The 25413-nt window shown below is 49.0% G+C and overlaps 1 protein-coding gene across 3 annotated transcripts in view; it reads right to left on the reverse strand.

Moving 5' to 3' along the window:
- The window catches only part of CHST8 (carbohydrate sulfotransferase 8), a 128255-nt gene that overhangs the window by 53982 nt on the left and 48860 nt on the right, over positions 1 to 25413 (reverse strand). For 2 of the 3 annotated variants that reach the window (XM_019423371.2, XM_053906032.1), the window contains exon 2: positions 10351 to 10566. In XM_019423371.2, the coding sequence (XP_019278916.1) occupies positions 10351 to 10480 (130 nt within the window). In that variant the 5' untranslated portion in view covers positions 10481 to 10566. Of the gene's footprint in view, positions 1 to 10350; positions 10567 to 14588; positions 15310 to 25413 lie in introns of those variants that run through there. The other variant, XM_053906031.1, reaches the window with a different exon arrangement.

Raw genomic sequence — 25413 nt, forward strand, 5'->3', positions numbered from 1 at the left:
TCCAGGGACTGGACGCTTGACCTGCTCTGGGTACAACCAAGCTGGGGGCAGCGGGGCTTGCATGGGGGCCCGTCTACTCTATAGATGGTCTTCAGAACGTCTGTGGAGGGCTGGAAAATGCCATGGCCAGGACCGAGGGCTTGGTGAGAAGCAGCCCTCAGTGTCCCGTCTGGACCCCAGACCATGAGAATGGGAAGACCGCCCCAGGTGCTTCTCACCCCTCCGTTAGGAGCCATTGGCTGTGCAGGGGCTCCAGGACCTCAGCTATTGGGGGCAACAGAACCCATTAAGCTAGTTTTCCCATCTAAACAAAACATTTTATTTTATTTTATTTTATTTTATTTTATTTTATTTTATTTTATTTTATTAATGATTGTATAGTATTTCATGTAATTAATTAATTATTTTAATATGAAACTTATTGTCAAATTGGTTTCCATACAACACCCAGTGCTCATCCCAAAAGGTGCCCTCCTCAATAGAATTGTCCATTGAGCTCCACCATGATTCAAGTCAAAACTTCAGAGCCACAAATCCCCGAAATAAGCTTTATCATGAAAACATCAGCAGAGAGGTAACAGTGAGCTTGTGGCTTAGATGGGGTCTGCCTGAGCTCCTGACTTCCTGCAAATACTTCAGGAGGGAAAAGACACACGTTGACCCTCAGGCCACCAGGAAGGTGTCACCATAAGCAGGAGGGGCCAGCAGGCGGGGTCCCGGTGAGAGCCCCACCGAGGCCCGACCCAAGGCATGCGGGGCCCCAGCCCACACCCACAGTGTCCCTGACGGGCTCACTTCACTGTGGACCCGCATCGGCCTTCAGAAGCAACTCCCCGGTGGTTCTGTTGTCATAACTACCACCATGACCTTTTCAGGGTTTAAAAAGCCAAGAACCACCCAGTGGCCATGGAGAAGGACAGCAACCATAGCAACAGCCCTGTCCTTGCACCCTTCTCTGGCACAGAATCACTTCTCTGCTGCCCACAATAGCAAGGCAGGACTTCAGAAAGGTGAGAGGGACTCCATAAGCACACATTAGGACCCCACTGGACCCTTCCCCACATTGGCAGGGAGTGCAATGTTCAGATTCACTGAATCTGAATCTGAGGGGGTCCTGAGCACCCCCTCTCCCACCACAGCCCCAAGCCCCCAGGCCAAATGTGGTTGAGAGGGAAGCAAGCCAGGCAGAGGGGGCCACCCCTCGGGATTGGAGTTCTGCTCTCCTGGCAGAACCCCTGAGTTGAGTGGGGGGTTTGGCTCTGATGTCAGGCGGCCCCCACTAAAGATGCCTGGTTGGTGAATGGGGTCAGGGGTGGGGGGGTGATGGGGCACACAAGGAGGGAGAGGAATTTCAGTCCTGGGAGTAACCCCCCCGCTGTCACCCTGGGTTAATCTTCCTGGGGCTCAACGTTGGCCCAGGTGCAGTCACAGCGTCCCAGACCAAATGTGATGCTGGGGCATATCACATACAGATCTTGACCCCCTCCTCCCGTCCCCGCTGGGTCCCTCCAATTCATTCTGGGCCGGGCAGAGTGGGAAAAGGGTCACCCCACACCTGAGCCCCGCTCTGGGCCCGCCAAGCCATGACTCACGTCGCAGGTGAACAGAGCCTGATTCACCCCTCCAAGTAGGGGGCCTAGGGGAACAATCCGGTGCTGTGGACACGCAACCTGAAACCGGGGCTTCCGGGAGCCGGCTTGAGCATCGGAACTGGCGGCCCCGCGCGGCCCCCGCCCAGGCCCAGACACAATAGGAGACCCAGTTTCCCAGCTGGACTGTAATTTCAGAAGGTGGCTTTGTGTGGGCTTTGTTACCCAAGCCACCAGAGGAGCCCTGGGGCTGGGGCTGCCGCTGGGTGTTAGCAAGAAATGCACTTTGAAGAAACGGCAGAAAAACATCAGAAGATACAAGAAATGCAGACCACGACACCAACTAGTAGCAACGGGCAAGGAAGGCAGAGTGAGCTGGGGAGGGGCTTTGCAACCAGCTAAATCTGGGTTTGAATCCTGGCTCGGGCCACTCTGGCCACAGGACTCTGGGCAACCACCTTACCCTCTGTTGAGTCTGAGCTGAGGACAATCATGCCTGCCTCACAGGCGGAGGAACAAGCAAAGGCACTGGGGACAGTGCCAGGCGCCAATAAACGGTAACTATCACCACGTTTCATGCACACTGAAGCTTAATTACGTTGTCTCATTTAAAAAATGATCATCATACACGCACGTGGAGCTCTGTAGCTTTCAAAGCCATGTTTGTCCATTACTTCATTAGATCCACACAATGATCCTGTCTTCTATTTTTAGCGTTTTCCTTTAGTTCCTATAAAACCTAAGTCTTGCTCTTATTGGATACGATTGTCCCAATTTTCCGTTCAGCTCTCCTTTTTAATTTCCCCACCCCTAGGAACCTTTAGCATAACAATTCTGGGACCACTTTCTATTAATATCAATTTTCAGATTACGGCGATAGGATGTCTGTTTCCTAATTTAATTAGGTGATTCCTGTTATTAGTTCCTACAGGCTCATTATTTTTCATTTAGCATATTTTAACGCACCAAAGGAAAGTGAGGTTCTGGCTGGAGACCCCCAGGGTGTCTTCTGCAGGGAGGGGAGGAAATGTTTGAGGCCCAGTCAGAGAAGCAGATGCTGGGGAGCTGTGGGCCGGGGGGTGCCACTGGGGATGCCCCAGCCTCAGTGTGAGAGGGTGGGGACAGAGAAGGTCTCCCTGTAGAGACTGGGCCTACATGGCCTCCCAGGGAGGGCAGGAGGGAGGGTCTGTCATGAAGCCCCACCTCCAAAAGCAGATTCCGGACTCAGCTCCAAAGCCAGCACCCCGGGGCCCACCAAATCAGTGGGCTCCAGGTGGCCACACTCGAGGGCTGTGTGTCCTAATACCATACCCCCTTTTCCAGCAGGACCTATGTCTGTCCCTCCATCAGTATTGCCCTCTGCACATCCACAAGGCACCCTTCACCCCAGAGTCTAAGTCAGCACTACCCCAGAATTAGCACAGAACAAAGTGTGAGTAGTAACCCCGAAATAGGCAGACTCTGCCTCAGTGCACCCGCCCCCATCAAGGTGGGCTCAGCCATCACGTCCTTGGGCTTCTGGCCACTTGGGTCTCCAATCCTGCAATTGTTGAGCCCACGGGTTTCCTTCCCCTGCCGACACAGCGGTGACTGGGCTGCCCGGCTCACTGCCCACCCCACGGCACCAGAAGGAACCCCACAGAGCTGCCCTGGAGCTTACAAGGAAAAGGGGGGGCCCAAAAAGTCCAAGGGTGATGCTAGTAAGGAGCACTGTTACCAGGATCCTGACCCCCAGCCTTGACTTTGACCCCAATGCATTCTGTGCCGAGGAGAGGGAACTCCGAAGAATGGGAAACTCAGAGGGTGGTTTTACCTAGAGTAAAATTTTCTTTGCTGTGGTCACAGAAAAGCAAGGTGAGGGAGGGCGAGGCGGCCCTCATGAGCCTTCGGCGGTGTTTGGTAAGAGAGTTTGAACATGCTGCAGGTGCATTGTTCAGAAACACCGGGTTCTGAGAGTCCCAGCCCTGCTGATTTTGCAATGATATATTGCCAGCTACTTAACAGGATGGATCACTGCAATTATATGTCACTTCTGATATTCACAGTCACAACAAGGATGTGTCAGCCTCGCAAGGTTTGTGGAAAATATATATGATGTTCCGCAATGCCGTTAGAAAATGGTTTCAGGAAACAGACTCGAGAGGATTCCAATAAAACCCACCTGCCCGGGGAAAGCAGATGGTTCCAGGAAGCTGGAGGGGCTGCCGGCTCCCATGGCCCGGAAGGAGCATAGCTCAGACACCGTGGCTCCAGCAGGCTGCCCCTCCCCCGAGACCAGCCTGGCCCAGGTGCCAGGGCAGAGGCGGGGCAGCCGCCATACCTCTGCTTGCCCCATCAGCCTCACAGTGGGGAGTTTCTGAGAGTCCCTCAGCAGTTACTCCTGTGGCCTTGACCCACCCGGGGTGTTCTCAGGGCTCCGAGGGGACATACCTGGACAAAGAGTTGCTGTAGAAACAAGACAAACAAGACAAGTATCTGGCACAGGCAGGGCTGTGCGTCCCTGGTAACCACGGGACCAAGAGTGAAGGCCACACTCTCTCCAGCCAACACAGCCCTGCCTCCAGGGAACAAAAAACAGGAGCCCTAGGGTCGGTCGGGCCCATGGGCGTGGGAATTCTGGCGCTGCTGATTTCTAGCGGTAAGAGACTAGGCAAGATGGCTCAGCACCGTGTGCTCTGGAGAGAGACCCCGGCTCCAGGACAGTCTCACTACTCTCTGCTTCCGCCGTAGGTCAGCACGTGGTCACCTCTTAACAACCACAGTTCCCCTCCTCCAGGCAGCCCTCCTGGCTCTTCCAGCCATTACTGCCCTCAGGTGTCTGAGACCAAAGGAGCGAAGTGTGCGTTCTGAGAGCAGAGATGCAGGTGGAGGAGGGATGGGGTTGGCGGGGGGGGGGGGGGGGGGGGGGGGGGCCGGGGGGGAAGGGGGATGGATTGCTGGTTCTCGTCCCCTGCGGCCTGTGTGTCTGGAATCCAGAGCAACTCCACCCAGCAACTCAGATGCCCCTGCCCAAGACAAAACGTGTGGTCTCTGGCCCCCTGCCCCAAACTGCTCCCCATCTGGTGTGTCCTGCCTCGGTAAGTGGTACCCCCGTCTCGATCTGCCAGAGCCAGAGGCATCTTGAACTGAGACAACAGCCCCCCTCACCCTCATCACCATCCCCCTGTGTACTTGCCCCAACACCCCGAATCTACCCTCTCCAGTCCCTGCCCTCTCTCCCACACCACTCTGTGGTTCCTCGCACTCTCCTCCCCTCCCCTGCTCCTGCCCACAGCTCCAAACACGCAGCCATTAAAGTGAGCCTTCTAACAGCCGCCCCCACTTCAGGATCCCCGGGGCTCCCCGCAGCCTGCAGCAAAGGCTCGTTCCTCTGAGATGCTCCAAAAAAGGGCTTACGGCCCCGGGACTGGCCATGTCTGCAGTACTAGTCTGGATCCCCGGGTCACACTCCTGCCCCTAATCCACCAGGAGTTCCTCCCATGCCAAATTCCCTCATGCCTCCAAATCTTCATCCAGGTTCTCTCTCCGCCCAGGCTCTGCTCTGGGCCCAGAGCAGACAATATGGAGCATCACAGCTGTTAGGACGGCAGCAGGTGCAGTGGCGACAGCCTGCTGTCTAAGGACAAATCCTGGCTCTGAACCCCAAGGCTGTGTGGCCTCAGGCATGGCTCTCAACCTCTCTTATCTCAGTAGTCTCATCTGTCAGATGGTGTAATAGTACTTAACTCCTGGGGTTTTGAAAGTATTCAGTGAGTACCAAACACACGTAAGGTGCCTGAGAGTGGCACCGCGAGTGGCAGCAATGCCGTTGTGTGTCCACACAAGCGGCCGCTCGGCACTGCGCCTGTAAATGGGAATAATCAGTCATTATGAGAATTATACGTATTAATACCTGTAAAGTGCTTGACACAAGATCTGGCACATGGTAAAAGCCTGGTCAATGTTTGTTATTATTACCATCCTTGGATGCCCTTGTGCTGCGGAAGGAATGCCCCGGGGGCAGGTTATTGTAGACCAGGAAGTCACCAGGGGCTGTCCAGTCCCTTTGTCTGCACTCGGGGCCCCTGAGCAGGAAGGGACCCCTGCTGTCACTGTAGCTGCCTCCCCCTTTGACACCCCAGCATCAGCCCAGTCCCCAGCTCCACCACCCACACCTCCACGGCTTCAGGAAAGCGAAGAGCTACTTCCCTGAAACATGGGGTGGCCCTGCCTTAAGAAAACTCACTCTAGAAACCAAACATCAAAAAAATGAAAGAACTCGTAGTGTGTTAACAACAGAATCTGTATCAGAAGGTCAAGTTTTAATTTTTTTTTATTTACCAATGAATAAACCAATCAATCCACCGTCACCCTGGCTTCCTGGGTCACTACCAACGACTCCCCTTGTCCCATTAAAACAAAATCCATCCCACTTAAAAGAATGAAGAAGGAATGATGAACTCAGAGCACTGCATTGTGTAGCCCCGGAAGAATGGATACATCTAGGTGCATCATCAGTGGCTAGTTGACATTGCAAAAAAGAGCCAGGCAGATATGCGCCTCCTGATGAAAGCACATATGACCACGTGGACATTCTTGCCGAAAAGAAAAGAAAGAATAGAAAAGAAAAGAAAAGAAAAGAAAAGAAAAGAAGCCTCTATCTGTTCAAGCTGCTAGGTTTACTTAATTTACAGGAAATGCAAAGAACAGAAGACAACGACACCAAATGAGTAAAACCAACAAAAATCCCAACGGTGGGGGGCGCCTGGGTGGCTCAGTCGGTGGAGCGGCCGACTTCGGCTCAGGTCATGATCTCGCGGTCCGTGAGTTCGAGCCCCGCGTCGGGCTCTGTGCTGACAGCTCAGAGCCTGGAGCCTGTTTCGGATTCTGTGTCTCCCTCTCTCTGACCCTCCCCCGTTCATGCTCTGTCTCTCTCTGTCTCAAAAATAAATAAACGTTAAAAAAAATTTTTTTTTTTTTTAAATCCCAACGGTGGGAAACTCTGTAGGACCTGTGACCCAGTTTCCTCCAATAAATAGCAAGAGAAAAATCAAGATGAGGAGAGAATATTACAAATTGAAAGAGACTTGAAAGACTCATCCTCTGAGCTGCAGCGTGCAGGCTGTATCCGGATACTGGATAAAACAAAGTGGAAATAAAAGTATTTATAAGAGTTGGGATTCAATTTAGGAATTTGAACGCTGGATAGTAAAGAATTATTGAAAGTTTTAAAACAGAGTTCTTATCTCTTAAAGTGAGAAATATATCGTAACATTTCTGGCTGAATTGATATGGTACCGGCACAGGCTTCAAAAATCAGTCAGTTAAGCCTCTGACTTTGGCTCAGGTCATGATCTCGCGGTTTGTGAGTTCGAGCCCCCATGTCGCGTCGGGCTCTGTGCTCAGAACCCGGAGCCTGCTTTGGATTCTGTGTCTCCCTCCCTCCCTCTCTCCCTCCCTCTTTCTCTCTCTCTCTCTCTCTCTCTCTCTCTCTCTCTCTCTCTCTCTCATTCTTTCTGTCCCTCCCCCACTTGTGCTCTGTCTCTCTCTCTCTCTCTCCTCTCAAAAATAAATAAAGTGTAAAAAAAAATTAAAAAAAAAATCAGGACAGATGAGGATGTGGCCGTAGGTGCGGCAGCCTGACTGCATTTGGAGCATGCTGGTCCTGGGTGCGTGGAGCCATCGTACTATTCTCACCGACTCTGGGCGGGTTCTAAACCCTCTGTAAGAAAAAGCTCATAAAGAGGGGCCCCTGATAAAATTTCAGTCTGCCCAGCCACACACGTGGAGTCTGTCTTCTGCCTCTCCAGGGCCAGCAGGCTGGGATGTGTTATTCCAGGTTCTGGCCTATTCTCTGAGTCTTCCGCCTACAGAAGGGGCAATTCTAGTCTCTTGAGTCAAGAAGCGAGTTTCCTGAGGCCTTGTGGCCTGGCAATGTTGGAGACTGGAAAATCATTTGGATAGGTGAATTCTCTGATGCACACCAAAATCTAATCTTACCCAACAGGTTAACCAGCAGTGATTCACGTTTCAAGAGGTTTGATCGATTTAAAATATAGCAAACATTTTGGAAAAATGGCTTGATTTACAAAAGTTGGCAAGCCCATATGATTCCATCGAGTGCACGAGTCAGGCGAGGTTTGCTGTCTGGTCCCTGAGAGCTTCAGATGCTATTAATACCTAATAACTCTGCAGGAGAAATCTGAACAACACCCGACTCCGAGGGGCCACAAGCAACTAAAGGCTCCTTTTCCCACTCTCAAGCTTATTTCTGGATCTTCACCTGCCGCCCCAACCCCTCTGCCCTCTGCCGTGGTCAACGCCACCAACAGTGGCTCCCGGACACTGCGTTCCCAGGGAAGTTTCTGCCACTGTGACAGCCAGTGTAGCCTGTGTGGAATTTCTTCTGTAGATGGCATTCCCAATGGCCTTACCCAATCCGGATGGCAGGGCAGCCTCCTGACTTTGTACCTCCCACAGGCAGAAATCCACAGGGAGAAGGCTTGTCCAGGCTCTGGGGGCCACCCACCCATGCAACTGGATACATACACTTTGTAAGCACTGGTTTCCAACAGATAAATGTAATCAAGGTTTATATGCTCAGAGAAGCCAACAGGATGGGATTGTTTCACTTGAAAGATCAGAAGAAAATTGTAACTAATGTTGTGGAAAATTACTTTGATATTGCTTTCTTGGTACCGAATCACAATTAGGCTGCTGTGAGAAGTACAGGGAAAGAATAAATGAATAGTAACAAATCAACACAAACAGCCTGTGTCAGGAACACTTTGCTCAGGGAAAGTAACATAAGCATTACTTAAAGTTTTATGACTGCGTTTGATGTGATTTACGTAGAACGTCAAGGTTGCCTCTCACCCACCACGTGGCGAAAGTGGTCCAGCTCCATTTACAGCCAGAAGAACACGGCTCGAGCCCCAAGTGTGCTCTGTGCGCGGTCTGCCAGGCCCACGCTATCCCCACTGTAGGGGGACACTCCTCTGAGCTTCGTGTCATCCCACACACCCTGCCAGCCCGAGGCTCTCGGTTTCTCTACTGGCTCGTCACTCCACCCTGGATCCTAGCCGTCCTGTGGGCCCTGGCCCCACTGGTGATGGAAAAGATCCACATGCTCAGGGACAGCTGTGCAGGGCAAGGCCAGCTGGTGTGAGGGGCAAGAATCTGCCACTCACAGGACACACAAAGATCAAGCACTCCGATCTGACGGCCGCCTGCAACATGGCAGGACACACATCCCGGCCACCAGATCCCAACTCTACCCAGGAATATAGCATTTGTCCCAGCAGTGTACCATGGACGGGGGCATGGCCCTGCCCCAAAGGCACGCTCACGCCTTCCCTCCTGGGCTTGTCCCACAGAGCACAGACCCCGAACACAAAGACCCTCTGCCCATGTGTGTGCCCCAACCACACACGCACCAAGACAGGCACCAAAGATCCATGGGTCACCCCCAAGGATACACCATTTACCCCAAGCCATACTTGAGGACCCTTGTTCAGGACCTCATTTCTGCACAGATAACATACAACTGGGGATGCCAATCTCAGCTTGCCTGACCCATGGGGCCAGGTTCTGCCGACATAGGGCTGTCAGCCACTCTAAGGCTCAGGTGAGGCTGTGAGGTCCCCACAGAGGAGCCAGCTTGGTCACATGTCCTTGCTGCTTCAGAAGCCGGGGAGGAGCCAGAACCACTTCTGACAGCCACTCCCTCACCCTCTGTGAGGCCCCAGCCCAGGTGTGAGTCAGTGAGTTGCCTGCTGTCTCCTGGGGTCCCACTGCCCTGGCTGCCTCTAGTTGATGAAAGAATGAACTCATTGGCCTCCCCGACCGGGGCCTCTGGTAGCAGCTGCCAGGCCCAGGGCCCCTGCTCTAGTCTCCTTGTGCCCCTTCTGATTTTCTACCTGATGCCTATGGGCCTTCAATCTGTGCTTAGGAGGGGTGAGGCAGCCAGAGCTGAGGGTGGGGCTGGGGAAGGGCTGGGCACTGCTCTCCTATAGGGTGAGCCCTGCAGGCAAGAGTGGTGCAGGAATCTCTCTGCCTAAATCCACGGCCTCTACTCTTCCATATTGTCCTCGTCCTGGAGCACATGGGTGTCTTCACAGACCTCCCTGCTAAAGGCCCCCAGGCCCACAGCTGAGAGACGAGTAAGGGCTGTGTCTGAGCAGCAGATACCCTCCTAAGCTTCCCTCTCCACATTCTGCCTGCCTGAGGCTCCAGAACCATCCTTCCCCTTGTCTCCTCGCTGCACCCCACCTGTCCTCAGCAGACCTCTGTAAGTCATGAAGGGTGCTCCCCTCAGTGGCTCACGAGGGACGTGTGGGATGCAGGTGGGAGGTGGGGTAATCTCAGCTTCACAAAGGCAGGAGGGGCCCAGGCCAAGGGGCTGGATTCGAGGGGTTCCAGGGCTGGCAGAGAAACAGAGTCCCATGGGGGCCACAGGCTCAAGGAGAAGCCATTCACCCTCTGATGTCCCAGACAGTGTGGGAGAGGCCCCAAGAGATGGCGGAATCCTCTTTAAGCCTCAGCTTCACCCAAAGCAACAACTGGCTGAGAGACAGGCAGCCTGGCCCTCACTTCAAGAGGAGTGACCACAGGCTAGAGGCCAGAGGCCAGAGGCTGATGCCTGCCAGTAGAAGGCCAGGACCCCTCCTTTGCCTGCCGGGGACCTTCAGCACAGACTGGGCACCAGGGCAGCCGTGGAGGCCTGCACTGTGGACAGGAAAGCTGGGGCAAGTGGGCGGCGGGGCCGAGCGCAAGGGCTCACCTGGCACCTGCCGAGGGGAGAGCTCCGTGGGGTCCTGCAGGCTGATGAAGAGGAGGAGGCCTGCGGCTCCAAACAGCAGGATGGATGAGAACATGCAGGCCAGCCGCATCGTTCCGGCTCGTGGGGTCATCCGGGGCTTGCTTCGGGCTCACCTCTCGGGTGTGGGAGGTGCGTTCTTCCCTCATCATCCACACCAAGCGTCCATCAGGCCACAGTCTACAGGGCAGATGGGGAGAAAGATGGTCCATCACTGAGGCACAGGGCATCCTACGTGGGCTGAGGCCCCAGTCACTGCCTATGACCAAGCATGATCCCTGGATCCCTCCATCCCTTAGAATGTACTCAGGTCTGTCCCTTGCATCCTTCAAGCCCAAAGAGGTTGAGGGAAGTCCAGTCACTACCTGTTGCTGGGACACCAGCTTCCCAGCAGGGTCTCCTGTATCTGCACCCCCAGAAAAATCATGGAGAGAGACACTCCCCGGCCTCTGCCTGGGGAAGCCCAGGCTGGAGCCCTGAGACCCAGAGCCTGTAATGGGCCCCGCACTGTCCAGGCTCTCTGAGCTTCCAACAGAGCAGGTGTGCTCCCTAGAAAGGGTCTACGCCCCTAGAAGAGGCAGCAATCTGGGCCTTTGTCCCTTATAACTGTCCAGGTGGACAGAGGAGCTCTTGGATCTCTCTGCCCTGGCTGCTCCCTGCAGGATGCTGGGGACAAGTGTCTCCACAGAGCGAGATACTTTGAGAAGGAGCCTCCCAGGCCCAGAGGCTACCAGGGACAGAGACTCCCCCTCCTGGTTGCTCCCCTCACCAGCCAGAGCTGTGCCGCCCTGACCCACGGATGGGCTGGTAGGATGGAGACCCCACCGGATACTCCGTCACATCAGTGGGAACTGAAGCTTTGGCCCGATCACAGTTACTCCCACTATGAGGCCCTCTGGCCTGGAGTTGAGGCAGCCTGACTTGCATTTGACAGATCCCAGGCTCAGAGACCGGTGACAACATCCCTGTGACACCTGTTGCCCTGGCCACTGCAGACCCAGAGCATGCCCAGGTGACTTGCCCCTCCCCCTGGTTCCTCCTGAAGGGCACAGAAATACCAACCAGTGACTCCAAATGGGCCAAGCTTGTGGGTCAAGAGGGGGGCACCCCAAGGCCATTTGCTCATAGGAAGGATGTAAGTTCCTGCAGCAGGGGGAGGCATGGGTGGAGCAGGATAGGGGCCGGAGAGGGATCTGCACAGGAGGCCATGCTACATGGCATTCCAGAACTTCCCCTGTTGGTGGTGGAAGGTTGCTCTGTGCCCTCGTCTTTGCCCCTTCCTAAGTTCGGGCTTAGAGATACCACCCTCTTTCTACAAAAACAGGCTTGTAGGAAGCTTCCCCAGCCCTGGCACAGGGCAGTGCTCAGGGAGGTAGAGGCCAGGGGGACAGCTTCCAGCAGCCTCTGAGATCATAGTTGGGTGGTGGGGACCCCAGGCCAGATGTGCTGCTTGGCACAGGGTCATTTCCCTGCCGGGGGTCTTCTCAGGCACAGTAATTTGGTCAGGGAGCCCATTCTTGACCAGGCACCCAGGCGTTGGGGGAGGAAGCCCCAGCTATGGTCCCTCTGTGTCCTCATGCTCCTGGGGGGCAGGAGGCAGGAAGTGGTAAGAGGAGCCCTTCCCTCCCAGGCCCAGACAAAGATTCCCAAGGACTAGACTGTCCTCAGCAAAGCTCTGGTGCTGAAGAGTGTTAAATTGCAGGTTTGGGTTTCTCCCCTCTGCAGTCACTGTAATTATGTTTTCACTCAGTTAACTTTAATTAACCTGCCCCAGGCCTCTATGCATGGGGAACGCGCCTGAACGCCGGGCTCTCTGGGCTGTGCTGAGCAGGTGGTTCCCACGACCTCCCAGCTTTGATGTTTGGGAGGCAGCGCTGAGCAGGGCTCAGTTTTGTCTCTGGAGCTGGCTCCAGGTTTGAAGTTGGCCCTGACTTCCCTTCCAATGCCCCGCCCCCCCGCCCCACCCCAAGAAAGACTGCTGCTTCCTGCCATTGCCAGGGACACCCACGGGGCTTACACAGGGTAAAAACAGGCAGCCACCTGTCCCCAAAGGTTCAGACCCTGGAGTCCCTCGTGGGGGCCTGTGGTTTCTCCCTCTACGGCTGCCCGGGATGGGTCCTGGGGACCTGGCCCATTGTCCTGCAGAGACACAGGTGCAGCCATGCAGGCCCAGGCCCCACTGAAGGGCAAGGTCACTCTCAACACTGCCCATAGGATGCCCTGTGTCCCAAGGTCTCCCAAGCCCTTCCCTTCGTAATGATAGGCACTGTGTGCCGGGACCACCCTGGCCAGCCCCAAGGTGTGGGAGAGGATGGGGGGAGACGGAGCTGCTCTCTCTGGCCCTGACTCTGGGCCCTCCTGCCCCAGAGAAGTTGGCTTAACCCCTGGGGGGGCCCATGCAGTCACAGAAAGGAGTCAGAAGAGTGGGAACAATGTCACACACACTGGTTCATCAAGGACAAGACCCTCAGATAGGGAGCAAGGGGAGCAGCTCAAGACCTTTCTGGAGCAGAGGCACACATATTAACACACACACACATACATATGCCACGGCACACACACTCCATCAACAGGCCCCAGCAAGGCCCCGGCTGTAAAGAAACTGCTGCAAAACCCTGATTATCCTGGCCGTGGTGGTGACACACTGCCTGCAGCCACACCAGCCTCCTGAGTCAGACAGACGTGGTCAGGAGACCAATCTGACCTAGGGCGAGGGAAAGAGAGGAAGGAGGGGAAAAAGAACGGCAAGTTTACGGCTAGGGCACAGGGCTACCTGGCAAAACTGTTAATAAAATGCCACCCAATCTCAACCCAAAGGCTCTATTTGATGGAAAAAAAAAGGGGAGGGGGGACTCAGAAGCACATGCGATCATCATTGCATTATTTATGGTCAATAGCACTGCACAAGTGACTACAAAAGAACTGGCCAGCCCCCTCTTCTCCCTAATTGTCACACTGTCACCATACAAGCCAGTACTGACTACCCCTGTCCCGCAGCAACGACCTGTCCTCATTTGTTCCTGAACCTACCCAAACCAAACCCACCACGTGGAACCAGGCCCCAGCAGCCCATGTGCGTGGAACCAGGATGAGGACCACATCTCTGCCCCCAAATCTGGGGAGAGGGGAAGAAAACCAGCCCCAGGACCTGCACCTTCACCATGGCCAGAGCATCAGGGACTCAAGTGTCTGATTTCAGAGACCCTCCCTTTTGTTGACCCCTCTACACCCGCCCCCCTCCAAGAGAACACAGCACCCTCTCTGTGAAGGGAGGGAAGCTGGTATCAGAGCCATGCATGGCTTTCCCTGGCCAGCCCTAAGCATCAGACCTCAGCCTTCCCCTTTGAGACCTTCCTCTCGGTGTTTGTTCTCACTGGAGACCACCTACCCAGCTAACTCCTTGCTCTGTGCAAATGGGAATCAAAAGGTTAGCATGCCTCCCTTCCTGGGTCGCTGGTTTGCAGTCTGGCTGGGTCTTCAATGCCCCAGGAGGGGGCCAACATCACAGAATCTGTAGGAACCTCCTTCCTTTACAGGTGGAGGGGAGCTAGGAGATCACCAGACACTTCAGAGAGTGTGCACATCTGATCCCCTACTGTTCCTGTGAGAGTCCTTGTCTTCAAAGTCACACGTTATTTTCAAGGCAATGGGAAGATGCTGGTCCAAAGGCTGCTCATCTCCCTCTCCTGGGAGTCCAGCTGCTGCCTGGGAAGTGGACCCTATGATCCGTCACAGGCTGGGGCCAGGCTGCCCAGGGCCCTGTAAACACATTCACAGGCCTCTGCTCGCATCTGGGACACACTGCATCGCACTCGGCTCCAATGACAAGTGGAAGACCCTCCCCTTCCTCCCTGCCTCTCTGCCAAGACCAACAGACAATAAGACAATTCAAATAACTGGGGGTGGAGTAGGGAGGAGTGAGGCAAGAAAAATAAACAGCCCACTCAGTTTCCAGAAGGTCCTGTGCTCACAATCCCTCGTTTTCCCGGTGGCTTTCTCTCCCTGAGGCCTGAATGGCATTGCCAATTTTTTACTGTAAGAAAAAAAAAATCCAATTAATCTTGTAAACACCTCCTGGGACACAGGTCAAGGCCAAGGATTCCTCCCATTTCCTTATTTATCTGATTTAAAAATTTGTCTCTTGGGAAAATTCACTTTAGGGCACAAGCAAGGATTTGGGAATTCAGCCAAAACACACGCACCTCCAGTGGCGACAGGCCGGCAGGCGGATGGACGGATGGCTCCAAGGACACGCTTGGCTGCGGCTGCTCCAAGGCCTGGATGCTTCCCCCAGTCACCCAGAGGACCCCCTCTGGCTGTGAGGACCCGCTCCCGTGCCCCACTGGAGACAGCCGGAGGCATCCGGCCATGTGCCCATGGGAGCACCCACTTGGTGTGTGGACCCCGGGCCCCAGAAAGTTCTCTGTCCAGTCAGTCTCCTCCTTGCACGGGCAGGAGCGAACAATGACGTCCCTCCCGGCTGAGGGCTCCAGGAGGAGCTGCTCATCGGGAGAGAGGCTGCTATGGCAACTTGAGGAGAATGGAGCCAGGCACTGCCGTCACCTTGAATCCGGCACCAAGCATTCCACCGGAGCGGCAGAGGGGGCTGTGCCTCCGCTCTGCCCCTGCCGAGGCTCCTGCGCTGGGGCTGACCTCCCGCCTCTCCTCCGCAGCCTCCTGGCCTCAGTAACTCATTTGCTCCTCACCGAAATGGAGCACACAGCCCAGTCCCCTGAGAACACCACCTCCATCTGTTTTGTCAGACGAGTTCTTCCGTGTGTGCGGCTCCTGCTTGCTTCTGAGATGGGGTTCTTCTTGATTTCAGCTCATTAAAATCCTGCAGCTAATTAAAACTGTTCTAACAGCAGCGGCGGCAGCGGCGGCAGCAAACTCTGGGATGAGTCCCTCCAGTTTTTATGCGTAGGCATAAAGTTGCAATGCTCTGTGAGGGTGACGAATGGCTGCAAGTGCTCAGACTCTGGGGCGGGGCTGCAGACTCCAGCCCTGCTGGACACGGGAGAGCGCTGACCTAGGTCCTGAAATGCCCTAGGCCCAGCCTCAGCACACCCCAGCGCACAGGGCTGTACCCCACTCCTGGGGGAAGTAATTCACCCGCCAGAATCCTCCCCACTACAAGGCAGGGATTCTCTCCAATCCCCCATGATTTCTTCTGGGGGTAGGGGGAGAGGAAAGGGAGCCCTAAGGCGGAGGCCAAGGCATAAGTCGGGCTCAAACAGCCCCGAAGCCTTGTCCCCACAGACCCACTAGGAATGCTACCGCATGGCTTCCCACCACTGCTTACACAAAGAGCCTGAAGGGAAGCCTGCAAACACGCAGCTGCAGCGAGGGGGTCCTGAGAGCCCAGCCAAGGTGCCATAAGCTACAATGCCCTTGATTACTTTCAGGGGTAGGACCACACCATGGATGCAGTCTCTTGCCCAGGACTTCAGGGAATTTTATGAAGCAGGGTAGGGGATAGTAATTCAGTAGGTAGAGAAACTGAGTCCTACCCTGGAAGAATCTGGGATGGGGATTCAGCACCCCCAATCCTGTGAGCATGTGTACCTCAATTACAGCCCTTCTCCTACCACGTGGAGAGTGTTCACACACCTATCTCAGACCCTCAGAGCCCTGAGAGCAGCATCGAGGTCTCTCATCTTTGTATTCCCTGCACAGTGCCTGGCACAGGGAATGGGACCAACATAACCTGTGCCTCGTGTGACATGAGCACGGATTAACAGATGGAGGTGTCTGGGCCATCTGAAGAGAGGCACTCCATGAACCTGGAATTTCTAAAATGTCATGCATGTTTTAGGGAGCCGTGGGTTTGTTTTGATCAGGTCTGGGTTAGAATTACGTCCAAAGAGTAGCCCAATCCTGTGAGAAAAGAGGCAAGGAAGTGAGCTCCGTTAGAGAGCCTGATGGAGCCTGGAAGCTCCCACATACCCAGCACACACTCAACACCAGGATGCCACTTCTGTATCCTCAGTCTGGTAGGGCAGATTTCAAATCACAGGGCTTGAAGACTAATACATTCGTGGAGGTAAATGTGGACTCTATCGCTATACACGCCCATGTATTAATGCATATTATATATGTACAAACAAATACACAAGTCATTTAGATGCCATAAAATGGATTACACTAGGAAACTCCCTACACAAAATTAAAGTTTGAATGTGTTGATCAAAAGTCAGTGAAGAGAGTGGGGGAAGATAGTGGAGAAGGAGGATCCTGAGTTCACCTCCACCTGTGGACACACCAAGGCAACACCTACATGTGTGACAGCTCACTCTGGAAACCTGAAGACTGGCCAAACAGATCTTCCTGAGCTAAAGACATAAAAAGAAGGCCAAAGAGATGAAGTTGGGAATGCAGCCCTCCATGTGGCAACCCATGAACAGGAGGGACAACACAGGCACAGAGTGAGAGGACCCAGCCCCACACCAGGCACCCCTGGCCCTGAGGACCTCCACAGGGAAGATGAGCCCCCACGATGTCTGGCTTTGAAAATCAGCAGGGCCTGCCTTCAGAAGAGCTGGAGGGTTATAGGGAAACCGAGTCTCTAGTCTTAAAGGGCCAATGCACTATATCATTGGGCCCAAGACCCAGCACAGAAGTAGCAGTTTATTTTTTTTAACGTTTATTTATTTTTGGGACAGAGAGAGACAGAGCATAAACGGGGGAGGGGCAGAGAGAGAGGGAGACACAGAATCCGAAGCAGGCTCCAGGCTCTGAGCCATCAGCCCAGAGCCTGACGCGGGGCTCGAACTCATGAACCGCGAGATCGTGACCTGAGCCAAAGTCGGACACTCAACCGACTGAGCCACCCAGGCGCCCCCAGAAGTAGCAGTTTAAAAAGTGCCTGGGGTATTCATGAAGGGGACTTATTGACTAATTTTAGGATGTATATTGGAGGGTTCAGGATACGTAGGAGTTTCCTCCAGGAATGGAAGTGCTGGCAGGTACTCTTTCTCTTGTCCTCCTTCTGCTTTGGCAGACTCTGGTGGGAGCCAGTTCTGACATTCTCCCTCTACCTTGCTAGCATCTTGCCCTGCCCCCAAATTGCCCTGCAGACTAGCCCCACTCAACCCAACCCACCAGCAGGTGCCCCTCCAAAGCGGCTCTCACACTGGGCAGCCCCAGCCAGGATCTGTGCCCTTCCAGAGTGACTATCACCTGCCACACCCAGCAGGCAGCTCTGGTCAGAACTGGCACACCTCCAGAGCAAATCCTGACCCAGGGAGTGGGGAATGAGCCCTACCAACCAGTGTGCACAGTAGTTCAGTTGGCTCTTTCAGCCCACTGCATGTGAGCCCATGCTCACCAAGCCCAGCCCACCAGTGTGCCTGCAGACAGTCAGACTGAAAACTGGCTCCACCCACCATTGCACCCTCAGCAGTCAGCCCAGTCACAACAGGAGGGTGCTTGCAGCCCACTTAGGGGAGCACCACATATATCCATATGTAACGAACAGAGAGTCAGACAAAGTGAGGAGACAGAGGTATATGATCCAAACACAAGAACAAGACAAAACCCTAGAAAACAAGCTAAACAGAACAGAGATAAGGAATCTATCTGATAAAGAATTCAAATTAATGGCTATAGGTACTCCCCAGACTTAAGAGAGGAGTGGAAGAACTCAGTAAGAGCTTTAACAAAGAGATAGAAAATATAAAAAAGAACCTGTCGGAGCTGAAGAATACAAGTGAAATGAAAAATTAACTAGAAGATTCAACAGCAGAACAGAGGATGCAGAAGAGCAGATCAGTGACCTAGAATTCAGGGTAGTAAAAAAACAACTAAACTGAACAGTACAAAGAAAAAAAAATTTAAAAATTAAAATAGGGTAAGGTACTTTTGTGACAACATCAAGCATAATAACATTCACATGACAGGGGTCCCAGATGGAGAAGAGAAAGAAAAAGAGGCACAAAACTTATTCAAAGAAATAATAACTGAAAACTTCCTTAAGCTGGGGGAGGAAACACACATCCAGGTCCAGGAATCACAGAAATCCCCAAACAAGATGAACCCAAGGAAGTCCACATCAAGATACATAATAATTAAAATGGCAAAAATTAAAGATAAAGAGAGAATCTTAAAAGCAGCAAAAGAAAACAAGATACCTACAAGGGAAGCCCCATAAGGCTATCAGCTGAATTTTCAGCAGAAACTTTGCAGGCCAGAAGCGAATGGCGTGAAACATTCCAAGTGTTGGAAGGAAGAGACCTATACCAAGGATATTCTACCCAGCAATGTTATCATTCAGAATGGAAAGAGAGATCATGTGTTTCCCAGCAAACAAAAGTTTGCTCACCTGGCCTATAAGAAATGCTAAAGGGAATTCTTCAGAAAGAAGAAAGAAAAGACCATAACTAGAAGCAAGAAAATTATGAAAGAAAAAAATTCACTGGTAAAAACAAACATATAGCAAAGGTAATAGATCAATCACTTATAAAGCTAATATAAAGGTTAAAACACAAAAGTAGTAAAATCAATTATATATTTACAAAAATTAGTCAAGGGATACATAAAAGATGCAAAATATGACATCATATACATAAAATGTGGAGGGGAGAGTAAAAAAAATAGTGCTTTTATAATGTGTTTAAACTTAAATGACCATCAATTTAATATAAACTGCTATATACATAGGATGTTATAGATGAACCTCATAGTAACCACAAATCAAAAACCTATAATAGAGAAAGGGATTCAGGTATAACACTAAAAGTCATCAAACACAAGGGAAGACAGCAAGAGAACAAGAAAGGAATGGAGAACTACAAAACAATCACAAAAATAATTAACAAATGACAACAAGCACCTACTATTAATAATTACTTTAAATGTAACTGGATTAAATGCTGCAATCAAAAGTCACAGGGTGATTGAATGTATAGAAAAGCAAACTCATCTATATGTTGCCTACAAGAGACTCATTTCAGACCTAAGACACATAGGGGATGAAAACTGAGGGGACTGAAACAGATATTCCATGAAAATGGAAGGAAGGAAGGAAGGAAGGAAGGAAGGAAGGAAGGAAGGAAGGAAGGAAGAAAGAAACAAGGAGGACGGGAGGAAGGAAGGAGAAGGAAGGAAGGAAGGAAGGAAGGAAGGAAGGAAGGAAGGAAGGAAGGAAAGAAGGAAGGAGAGGAAAAAAAGCTAGGTTAGCAATACTTAAGCAAAATAGACTTTAAAACAAAGACTGTAGCAAGAGACAAAGAAGGGCATTATATAATGGTAAAAGAATCAATCCAACAAGAGGATAAAACAATTGAAAATATCTATGTACCTAACACAGGAGCACCTAAATACATAAAGCAAATACTAACAGACATAAAGAGAGAAATTGACAGTAATACAATAATAGTAGGGGACTTTAACATCCCACTTACATCAATGGCTAGATCATCTAGACAGAAAATCAATAAGGAAACAGCAGTTTTGAATGACACATTAGACCAGATGGGCTTAACAGATATATACAGAATATTGCATCTAAAAACAGCAGAATACACATTCCTTTCAAGTGCACATAAAACATTTTTCCAGGATAGATCATATGTTAGGTCACAAAATAATTCTCAATAAATTTAAGATTGAAATCATATCAAGTATCTTTTCCAACCACAATGGTGTAAAACCAGAAATCAATTACAAAAAAAAAAAATTGGGAAAAACACAAACATGAGGAGGCTAAACAATGTGCTACCAAACAACCAATGGATCAAAGAGGAGGTCAAAGAAATCAAAGAGAAGACAAAAAAAAAAATGCATGGAGACAAATGAAAATGAAAACACAATGGTTAAAAATCATTGGGACACAGCAAAACAGTTCTAAGAGGAAAGTTTATAGTGATACAGGCCTACTTCAAGAAGCAAGAGGAATCTCTAATAATCTACCCTTACACCTAAAGGAACTAGAAAAAGAACAAACAAAGCCCAAAGTCAGCAGAAGGAAGGAAATAATAAAGATCAATCAGAGCAGTAATAAATGAAATAGAGACTAGAAAAAAAATTAGAAAAGATCAATGAAACTATTAGCTGTTTCTTTGAAAAGATAAACAAAATTGATAAACCTTTAGCCAGACTCATCAAGAAAAAGAGAGTACCAACATAAATAAAATTGGAAATAAGAGAAGTTACAACTGGTAGCATAGGAATACAGAGGATTATAAGAGACTACTAAAAAAATGACAACAATTGGACAACCTAGAAGAGATGCATAAATTGCTAGACACGTATAATCTTCTACAACTGAATCAGGGAGAAATAGCAAATTTGAACAGACTAATTACTAGTAATGAAATTAAATGAGTAACCAAAAAACTCCCAACAAGCAAAAGTCCAGAGCCAGATGGCTTCACAGGTGAATTTGGCAATACCAAATAATTAAGGAAGAGTTAACATCTATCCTTCAGAAACTATTCCCAGAAATAGAAGAGGAAAAAATGCTTCCAAATTAATTGTATTAGGTCAGCATTATCCTGATACCCAGGCCAGATAAAGATACTACAACAAACAAAAATTATAGACCAATATCCCTAATGAACACAGATTCAAAAATCCTCAGTGAATTATCAGCAAACTGAATTCAAAAATACATTAAAAGGATAATTCAACATGATCAAGTGGGATTTATTCCATGGAAGCAAGTGTAGTTCAACACTCACAAATCAATCAACATGATACAAAACATTAACAAAATGAAGGATAAAGTTATATGATCATCTCAATAGATGCAGAAAAAACATTTGACAAACAAGAAAAAGGAATAAAAAGCATTCAGATTGGTGAGGAAGAAGCATGCCACTTTTGCAGATGACATGCAGATGATATTGTATATAGACTCCACCAAAAAACTATTAGATCTAATAAAGTAATTCAGTAAAGTTGTAGGATATGGAAGCAATATACAGAAATCTGTTGTGTTTCTATACATCAATAACAGACTAACAGAAAGAGAAATCAAGAAAACAATCCCATCTATAATTGCATCAAAAAGAACAGAATACCTAGGAATAGATTTAACTAAGAAGGTGAAAAACCTATATTCTGAAAACTATAAGACATTGATGAAAGAAACTGAAAGTGGCACAAATAAATAGGAAGATATCCCATGATTATGGATTGGAAGAATTAATATTGTTAAAATGTCCATACTACTCAAAGCAATCTACAGATACAATGTAATCCCTATCAAAATACCAATATTATTTTTTATATATAACCAGAAGAAATAATCCTAAAATTTATATGGAACCACAAAAGACCACAAAGAGACAAAGCCATCTTGAGAAAGAACAAAGCTGGAGGTATCACAAGCCCAGATTTCAAACTAAACTACAAAGCTATAGTAATCAAAACAGTATGGGACTGGCACATAAATAGACACATAGATAAACAGAACAAAATAAAGAGCCCAAAAATAAACCTGCAATTATATAATAAATTAATCTTCAACAAAAGAGGCAAAAATAAACAACAGGGAATAGTCTTTTCAATAAATGGTGCTAGGGAAACTGGACAGCTACATGCAGAAGAATGAAACTGGACCACTTTCTTTCACTATACCAACCATAAACTCAAAATGGCTTAAAGACTTAAACATAAGACCTGAAACCCTAAAACTCCTAAAAGAAAACGCAGGCAGTAAATTCTTGGACATTGGCTTTAGCATTATTTTCCTGGATATGCTTCCCCAGGCAAATTAAAAGCAAAAACAAACAGCTGGGACTACATCAAACAAAAAAGCTTTTGCACAGTGAAGGAAACCATCAACAAAATGAAAAGGCAACCTACTGAATGGCAGAGGATATTTGTAAATGATGTATCTGATAAGGGGTTAATATCCAAAATATGTAAAGCTCTCATACAACTCAATACAAAAACCCACAAATAATCCAATTAAAAAATGGGCAAAGGACCTGCATAGACATTTTTCCAAAGAAAGACATACAGATGGCTAAAAAACACAGGAAAAGGTGCTCACCATCACTAATCAGCAGGGAAATGAATATCAAAACCACAATGAGCTATCACCTCACATAAGCCAGAAGGGCTAGCATCAAGAAGACAAAGATACAACAAGGAGAGGATATGGGGGGGATATGGACAAACGGATCCCTCTTGCACTGTTGGTAGGAATGCAGATGGTGCAGCCACTGTGGAAACCAGTACGGAGGTGCCTCAAAAAATTAAAAATAGAACTACCATATATGATCCAGCAATTCCATTTCTGGGCATTTGCCTGAAGAAAACAAAAACAGTAATTCGAAAAGGTAATATACAGTCACTACAGCATTTTTGTAATAGCCAAGACATAGAAGTAACCCAAGTGTCCATCTATAGGTGAATGGATAACAGATGTTGTGCGCATATATATGTGTGTGTGTGTGTGTGTGTGTGTGTATGTATATATATATATATATATATATATATATATATATATATATGTATGTGTGTGTGTGTGTGTGTATACACACATACAGACAAGCACATGATGGAACGTTATTCATCTATAAAAAAGAATAAGATCTTGCCATTTGCAACAACAGGGATGGAACAAGAGGATATTATGTTAAGTGAAATAATTCAGACTGAGAAAGACAAATACCATATGATCTCATTTATATATGGATCTAAAGACAAAACAAACACATGACAAGTCAATGAACACAACATGCTACAACATGGATGAACGTTGAGGACATTATGTTGTGTGAAACTAGCCATTTGCAGTAGGACAAACACTGTATGATTCCATGCAGTCAAATTCAGAAGCAGAAAGCAGAATAGTGGTTACCAGGGGCCGTGAGGGAGAGAGGAACGGGGAGTTGTTAATTAACAGGCCGAGTTTCAGTTGGGGAAGTTGAAAGAGATTCTGGAGACGGGTGGTGGTGATGGCTGTACAACAATTTGAATGTATTTGATGCTTCTGGACTTAAAAATGATTAAAATAGTAAATTTTATATCATGTGTAACTTACCACAATAAAAAAAAATCAACAAAAGCAAACTAAAACTTGATACTGAGCCAAAATCACCCTCTTCCTGTTAAGTTTCACTCATGCCACAGATGACTGCATGTGGGCCCAGGAGCTGAGGACCAGAGAATGGTCAAGTTCATGGTCATGTGAAACATGACCAGGACATGGGGGAGCTGGGGTTGTGGCTCGGGCAGCCTGAACAAAGCAGCTAGATATCATGAGATGGACAGCAGGTTCAGAGTGGGAGCCCACGCCAGGTTCTAGGTCTGGCTGCCCTTCCCCCCCCATCAGCTGTGGGACCCTCATGACTTAATTCACTAATCTCAGAGTCAGTCTGCATCCAAAATATCCATTGTAGATGAGTTCTCAAGTTCCTTGCAGCTCTGGTATGAGACAAATGTCAAAACAGAAAGGCGTTTCTGTGAATTTCATTCACACGAGGCCTCTTTCAGGCAGAGCAGGAGATCCTTTGGCTAGGACATCCCTTATCCACACTTGCCACCTGTCTCTTGCCACAAATCTGGATAGCTGCTGGGCTCCAATGGACCAAAGCTGCCAAGCTGTTTCCCTTTAAGACCACTTTGACCTTTTGGAGGGAGCAAAGGGCTCCGATGCAAGTGTTAATCTGGAAATTGTGTTCTCAGGTTCTTTCTAAGCCACAAAGTCTTGCTCCCCTGAGGCCTGCCTGGCTGAGGTGATTCCCAGCTGAGGCCACTCCCTCCCTAGATGACCACTGCTCTCCATGTTTCAACATCTACACTGAGCCCAGCTGAGACAGTGCCTCATTTAGTGATAGAATACATTTCAAGGCAGAAATCGACACAAGGCTAATGATGGGGATCCCACTGTATCCATCATCACCTTTGTCATTTAAAAATCTTTAATTTTTAAAGAATTTAAAAGGGCAACATGAGGGACCCTTGTGGTGATGGAAATGTCCTGTATCTTGACTGTATCAATGTCAATATCCTCATTGTGATATTGTACTATAATTTTATAAGATGGACTGGGGGAAACAGGAAAAACGGTACGTGAGATTTCTCTGTGTTATTTCTTACAACTGTTATGTGAATCTAAAATTATCTCAAAATGAAACGTCTAATTTTTTAAAAAACAAGAACTTAAAAGTAAAAGTAACTGGCCTTTCAACTCATGCATAATGGAAACAAATTCTAATGTTGTGCATGTAAATAATAGATAACCATTTTCATGGATCAGTGCCACCTTTTGTTGTAAAGAAACATTTTAAAGTTAAGGGACTATGCCTTTAATAGGAAAATTTGATGTGTTAGCAACTACTGGTTGATCTTTGTGCATTTTTCAATTGCAAATTGCACTTTAAAAATGCAAACAATTATTAATATTGATTTGGACTCAAACAATATTGAATTTCAATATATTTCCAGCTCTTTTATGAATTACCCTGTGGATACGTGGTGATTATGATAAAAGAGCATTTGCATGCTCAATTTCTTTTCAGTGAGGAACCTTGAAGAGGGCTGATGTGATCCATGGATAATGAACTTCACAGGGACAAGACTGGCTTCAGAGTCCTCCACCAGGCCCTCAAACTTAGCAGGCAGCACAGACTTTCAGGGCCACTTTCTCCAAGCCAATATTACAAAGCACAGGCTATGAACAACTGCTCAAGGTCTGGAATGGGATTTAGTGTCATAGTTTTTAGGGAAAGAAAAGGAGAAGGAATAGACGTGTATTATGCTTTGTTAACCTTCCAGGTACCATGCTGAATACTATATAAACATCCCATTTCACTTTTGAACAGTAACCACTTTTTTTTTTTTTTTAAGTAGGCTTCATGCCCAGCATGGAACCCAATGTGGGGCTTGAACTCACGATCCTGAGATCAAGATCTGAGCTGAGATCAAGAGTCGGATGCTTAGCTGACTGACCCACCCAGGAGCCCCTTGAACAATAACCTCTTGAAGTGAAAATCATTCTCCCTACTTGACACAGGTTTGGTTCTCTGTGAGGAGATGCAGAGATGGAGTCTGGGGTGCAAGATGTTAATTAAG

This window comes from Panthera pardus, unplaced genomic scaffold, assembly GCF_024362965.1.
Source record: "Panthera pardus isolate Hobbes unplaced genomic scaffold, ASM2436296v1 HiC_scaffold_18, whole genome shotgun sequence".
NCBI lineage: Eukaryota > Metazoa > Chordata > Mammalia > Carnivora > Felidae > Panthera > Panthera pardus.